Source organism: Panthera uncia, chromosome D1, assembly GCF_023721935.1.
Source record: "Panthera uncia isolate 11264 chromosome D1, Puncia_PCG_1.0, whole genome shotgun sequence".
Classification (NCBI taxonomy): domain Eukaryota; kingdom Metazoa; phylum Chordata; class Mammalia; order Carnivora; family Felidae; genus Panthera; species Panthera uncia.
The window spans coordinates 49,528,783-49,535,101 of record NC_064808.1 but is presented as its reverse complement, the minus strand read 5'-3'; the positions used below and the strand labels follow the sequence as shown (position 1 = coordinate 49,535,101).

The following is a 6,319-nucleotide window of genomic DNA, read 5'->3' as shown; positions in this document are numbered from 1 at the left end:
CCGATGCCAAAGAAATTACCGCCTAATGTTTTCTTTTATGAGTGTTATGGTTTCAATCCTCACATTTAGGTATTTAATCCATTTTGAGTTTATTTCTGTGTATGTTGTAAGAAAGTGGTTCAGTTTCATTCTTTTGCATGTAGATGTCCAGTTTTACCAATACCATTTGTTGAAGAGACTGTCTTTTCCCAGTTATGTATTCCTGCCTCCTTTGTCATAGATTAATTGACTATGTAAGTGTGTGTTTATTTCTGGGCCCTCTATTCTGTTCTGTTGATCAATGTGCCTATTTTTGTGCCAGTACCATACTGTTTTTATTACTACAGCTTTGTAATCTGTTTTGAAATCTGGTATGGTGGTAACTCCAGCTTTGTTTTTCTTTCTCAAGATTGCTTTGGCCATTTGGGGTCTTTGTGGTTCCATACAAATGTTAGAATTATTTGCTCTAGTTTTATGGAACATGCTGTTGGTATTTTGTTAAGGATTTCACTGAATCTGTAGATTGCTTTGGGTAGTATGGACATTTTAACAATATTAATTCTTCCAATTCATGAGCATGGAATATCTTTCCATTTGTTTGTGTCATCTTCAATTTCTTTGCTCAGTGTTTTATAGTTTTCAGAGTACAGGTCTTTCACCTCCGTGGTTAAGTTTATTGCTAGATATTTATTCTTTCTGGTGCAATTGTAAATGGAATTGTTTTCTTAATTTCTTTTTCTGCTACTTTATTATTCATGTACAAAAATTATACTAATATCTGGATTTTAATTTTGTGTCCTGAAACTTTATTGAATTTATTTATTATTATAGTAGGTTTTTGTGGAGTCTTTAGGATTTTCAATGCATAATATGTGATCTGAAAATAGTGATGGATTAACTTCTTATTTACGCATATAAATGCCTCTTACTTCTTTCTTGGCTGATTGCTGTGGCTATGACTTGCAGTATTATGTTCAATAAAAGTGGTGAGAGTGGATATCCTTGTCTTGTTTCTGATTTTAGAGGAAAAGCTCTCAGTTTTTCACCATTGGGTATGATGTTAGCTGTGGGTTTTTCATATATGGCTTTTAATATGTTGAGTTATGTTCTCACTAAACCTACTTTGTTGAGAGTTTTTATCATAAATGGATGTTGAATTTTGTCAAATGCTTTTTCTGCATCTTTTGAGATTGTCATATGATTTTTATCCTTCATCGCATATATTCATTTTTATATAATCTTCATGCCAACTTTTAAAGGTAGATGTTATGACCCATATTTCACAGATGAGGAAACAGAAGCTCAAAGAAATCCAAATTCTAATAACTTAACTAAAACTAGAAGCCAACAACTGGAAATGTCAGAGGCTTAAGCTAAATATTTGCCTCTCAATTATTTTCCCAGGTACCCAATTGCCAGTGAGACTGTTTTAAAAGCCCGATTATGTTATTTATTAGTAAACCTGAGTGAATGAGTTAGAAGCACCTAGAAAAACATATTGGGGGAATTCTTTTACAGACCCTAAAATATGGTTTAACTTAGTCTGAGAAGAAAAGAAGTGCAACCTAAGAAGGAAAGAGTAAGGGATTAGTTCTGTGCAGTAAGTAAACCAACTTAAGCTACTTTTGACAGGAACTAAGTGCTTCCTAATGGAGTATACAGTCTTACAATAAATGGCAGAAGAACTGGGAACAATATACTGAACATCTGAGTTTAAATTTGCTGAATGTGTTAGCTCAGATGTCTCAATCAGTTCAGTTTGGCAGTGGTATCATGTGAATGGAAGAAAAGTAGAAGGTATTTATGGAGAAATATGTGAAAAATTAAGTGTGGAACAAATGGTTTTGTTCCACAAAACAGGGGCAGTGCATGAGGGAGCGAGAGAATTCCAAGCAGGCTTCACACTGACAGTGTAGAGCTTGAGGTGGGGCTTGAACCCATGAACCATGAGATCATGACCTGAGCCGAAGCCAGGAGTCAGATGCCTAACCTACTGAGCCACCCAGGCACCCCAATGGTTTAATTCAAGTTCTGTCATATATCATACTTAAGTAGAAAACAATGTTTGCTTATGCGATACTATTGATTTAAAATCTAAACACATACGAGTTTTTAGACTGGTATGTTTATTCCAAGCATTACCAATGAGATTTATTTCAACTTGATTAATATTTATCAAGTGCCATATCAGTCAGAATTCCAGCAAGAAACAGAAAGAGATATCTGCTGAAATTTTTGAGTAGAATTAAATGCCATGACTATTCACTGAGGTTGGGCAAGGTGATGACAACCAACAAAGAATGTTGAGTCACATAAGGATTAGCAGTGCAGAAACCCAGTGGTGGCTGCAGCCTTGAAGAGGTGCCCTTGTTGCAGGACCTGTAGTTATTACCAGTCACCCACCCAGGGAATCATCTCTTGCCTGGCATCCTTCAGTTTCCTACTGGTGTCTCATATTGGCCCAACCAAATTGGAAATCGGAGGCCAACAGAGCCAGAATTATACAGTTCATGGAATCAATTCCTCCCACCCCCTGAGAGTTGGGGGGTACACAGAGGGTTAAAGGGGTGCAAAGACTAGATGACTTGGGAGAGAGGATAGAGAATAACCAGCACAGTTGCCTACAGTGTCAGGGACTGTGGCTGGCATTGTAGACTCAAGGATGAAAAAGGTTGGTTTCTGCCCTAGAGGAATTCACAATCTAGTGAGGAATCAAATGCAAACGGACATTTATCAATAAGAATGAACAGGTGCTGCAGTTGAGGACTTGTCCCTGCTTCACTCTCTCAGTGACTACCATTGACCTGATGGAAGTGATTCGCGCTGAAGATCTAGTACTTGCAGAAACTGAAAATGCCTGTATAGAACTTATTATATGCCTATATCTGGATAGTAAGAAAATCCAACAATTGGTAAGATTTGGGTAGGTAAACATGAATCTATTTCCTCATGTGGCCTTTTTCTTCCTCATGTCACTTGGTGCTAATCATCTTTCAGGTCTTTGAGTGTGCTGTTACTTCTCTTGTCCCTTGGCCTTTCCTATCTCTGCAACACTTGACCTTCACTACTGCCCACCATTTTTCATTTGTCTAATTCCTTCAAGTGTTAGCCTAAATGTTACTTCTGTTGAAAAATTTTCTCTGTACTTGCATCACCACACTTATAACACTGAAGATAATCATGCCTTTATCTTACCCACTTGTCTCTGAGCTGTTTGAAAGAAGAATCTATGTCTATTTTTGTTGTTGTTGTTGTTGCTGTTGACCAGTATATCCTCATAGGTCGTCATAGTCCAAACAATAGGGGCACAAAAAATAATGAATGAATGAAGTTAAGCAATATAAGACTTATTATATTGTAAGTATTGAGTACTTTAAGGTGACTAATGTGATCAAAATGGATGTTTCATCTTGAGGATCAATAAAAAACAAAATTGAGTTGGTGTAGGTGGAGAAAAGATCAGATATTATTGAGGTTCATGAGTGCTAGAATGATTCTAAAATAACAATAATAAATAGAAAGAGTAGGTCCTATTTAATTCATATTGAGAATTCTTAGGTAGTAAAGTAACATTATAAGAGCAACATTCAACAATCAGAAGACCAATTTTGATCCCTACTTAAAATAGGTTAAGATACAGAGAGGCAAGGTAGCCCTTTCTGATTTTTTTTTCATATTTTAGTTTCAGTTTTTTCTCAATTTCAGTCTCAATTCTGTTGAAGTCTCCCTGGTACATTTCTTTTTCTAATCAACAGATCCCTCAATGGTATCTAACAATCTCATGTGTCTTAGAAAAATTTGTATGCACTTTTAAGCTTATTTATGTGTAGGTCATATTTTATATTGATGTATTGAGGCTTTCAGCACTAACATACATTGATGTAATGATATTCCATTTGTTTGCTGATAATAGTCATATTACAGTGTGGAAGGCCACAAGAATTCAAGAGCCAGAAGACAGTTTCTCAAGAGACACATATCAACTGCAAAAGTTGTAGTAATACAAATCATTTCATCTTTCATAAAACTATTGATCCCATCCCTATAATGAGAAATGAGCTGTTACAGTCCTAGAAGGAGGCTAAAATTGGAAAAAAATTGTGAAATGATAAAAATATTATTAATGTGCAATAACAAATAGCATGATCACCACCAATACCACCACCACCACTACCACACTATTATCACTTATCATCACATCTACCTATATCTTACTGATTGGAATTGTATTGCTTGTTCCTTCCAGGCATCAGTGTGTGTTAACTAATGTGCCCCTAGAGCTACTATCACAGACTCTTAGATATAGAGAGAATCTAATATAGTAGATTGTGGAACTAGACTCCATTATCAAATAATGGTTTCTATATTTATTAAATATGCAAGATTGGGGGCACGTGTCAGTTGAGTGTCTGTCATTGTCAGTCATTGGTGGCTCAGTCAGTTGAGTGTCTGACTCTTAATCTCAGTTCAGGTCATGATCTCATACTTTGAGAGATCAAGCCCTGCATCGGGCTCTGTGTTGACAGTGCAGAACCTGCTTGGGATTCTCTCTCTCTCTCTCTCTCTCTCTCTCAGCCTGTCCCCTGCTCATTTTCCCTCTCTCTCTCTCTCCCTCTCAAAATAAATAGACTTAAAAAAAAAGTATGCAATGTCGAACAACTTATTTAACCTCTCCGTGTGTGTTTCAGTGTCCTGATCCATAAGATCAGGCAAGTAATCATACTTAACTCATAGAGCTCTTTTAGGAATAAAATGGTTTATTATATGTAAAGTGATAATAACACCAACTTATATGTCAAATAGTTATTACTCTGTCATTTCAAAGTAATTATAAAATATATATACAGTATGTATTAAAATGAATTCAAGATTAAAGCAATATATAATGTGTCCTGTTCCTAGTTTTAATTTTTTTCCTCTCATCCCATGCTGTGATTTCTTTCAGAATGTAGATCTATAGAATAACACTAATGAGCAGAATCATGAAAAGTGTCATAGGAATGATATCCTTGCTGAAACACTGTCTCCTCCTCAAGGCAGCAGGGCTTAGCTAAGCAGGAGGCACTGCCCAACCCCCATGGTCTTTTTGACAGCATTTTTTACTTCCTGGTTTCTAAGGCAGTAGATGAAGGGATTTAGCATGGGTGTGAGGACTGCGTACACAGCTGAGATTAGTTTGTTGGAATTAAATGATGCAATAGCTCTGGGCCGAACATACATAAAAATCATGGCTGTATAATAAATTATGACCACAGTGAGGTGGGATGCACAGGTGGAGAAGGCTTTCTTCCTTCCCTGGGTGGAGGGTATCCGCAGAATGGTGGAGACAATGTATACATAGGAAAGGACAGTGGTGATGAGTGGGAAGACAAGAATGACAATAGCCAAAGCAAAGTCCACTAGCTCAGCTGTGGACATGTCTTTGCAAGCCAGCTTAAGGATTGGTGAGATATCACAGAAAAAGTGGTTCATGACATTAGAACCACAAAAGGCAACATGTGAAATGAAATAAACTTTGATGACAGAGACCATGAAACCACTTACATAGGAGAACGCCACCAGCTGTACACAATAACCTGTGGTCATAATGACTGGGTATTGGAGAGGGTGGCAAATGGCCACATAGCGGTCATAGGCCATGGTTGCCAGAAGCACACACTCTGTGCAGGCGAGCGAGATAAAGAAGTAGAGCTGGGTCATGCAACCTGTGAAGGAGATGCGCCGTTTCTGCAAAAGGAATCCATCCAGCATCTTGGGGACTGTGACAGAGACATACCAGACCTCCAGAAAGGACAAGCTACTCAGGAAATAGTACATGGGCTTATGGAAGGAGCCAGTGATCCAAACAGTGAGCATGATGATAAGATTCTCTATTATCACCAGCAAGTAGACCACAAGGAAGAGGAAGAAGAGCAGGACTTGTAGCCATGGGGCAGTGGGGAAGCCCACCAAGATGAATTCACTGACCAGAGTGATGTTTTTCCCCAGCATGACTAAAAGCACTGAGGAGTATTGGAGTCTTGTAACAATACTACAAATAATGGAGATGCTTATGCTATCAGACAAGAGACCAACATGTTAGTAAATCAGACTTTCCTCCAAATGACTCATAAAATAACTTCTTTTAAAACAAAGTCACTTTTAAATGTGCAAGCACACATTTCCATTAAGGCTTTTTGTTGTTTTTTATGAAAGTCTCCCAGAATCAAAATGCACTCCCATCCCTCTCACCTGATTAAATATTTGAATGTCACTATTCATGTCATTCCCAGGTCCTTTGTCAATGAATATAGATGGTCTCTCCTTTGTTCATTCCAGATCTCTGTTTAATTAGGAAGTC

At 37.5% G+C, this 6,319-nt stretch overlaps 1 protein-coding gene across 1 annotated transcript; it reads right to left on the bottom strand.

The window, feature by feature from the left end:
• Positions 1-5,025: 5,025 nt before the first annotated feature.
• On the bottom strand, positions 5,026-5,970 carry LOC125916633 (olfactory receptor 6-like). Its single transcript, XM_049622962.1, has one exon. It carries the CDS (start codon positions 5,968-5,970, stop codon positions 5,026-5,028), a length of 945 nt encoding a protein of 314 aa, XP_049478919.1.
• Between the last annotated feature and the right edge of the window lie 349 nt (positions 5,971-6,319).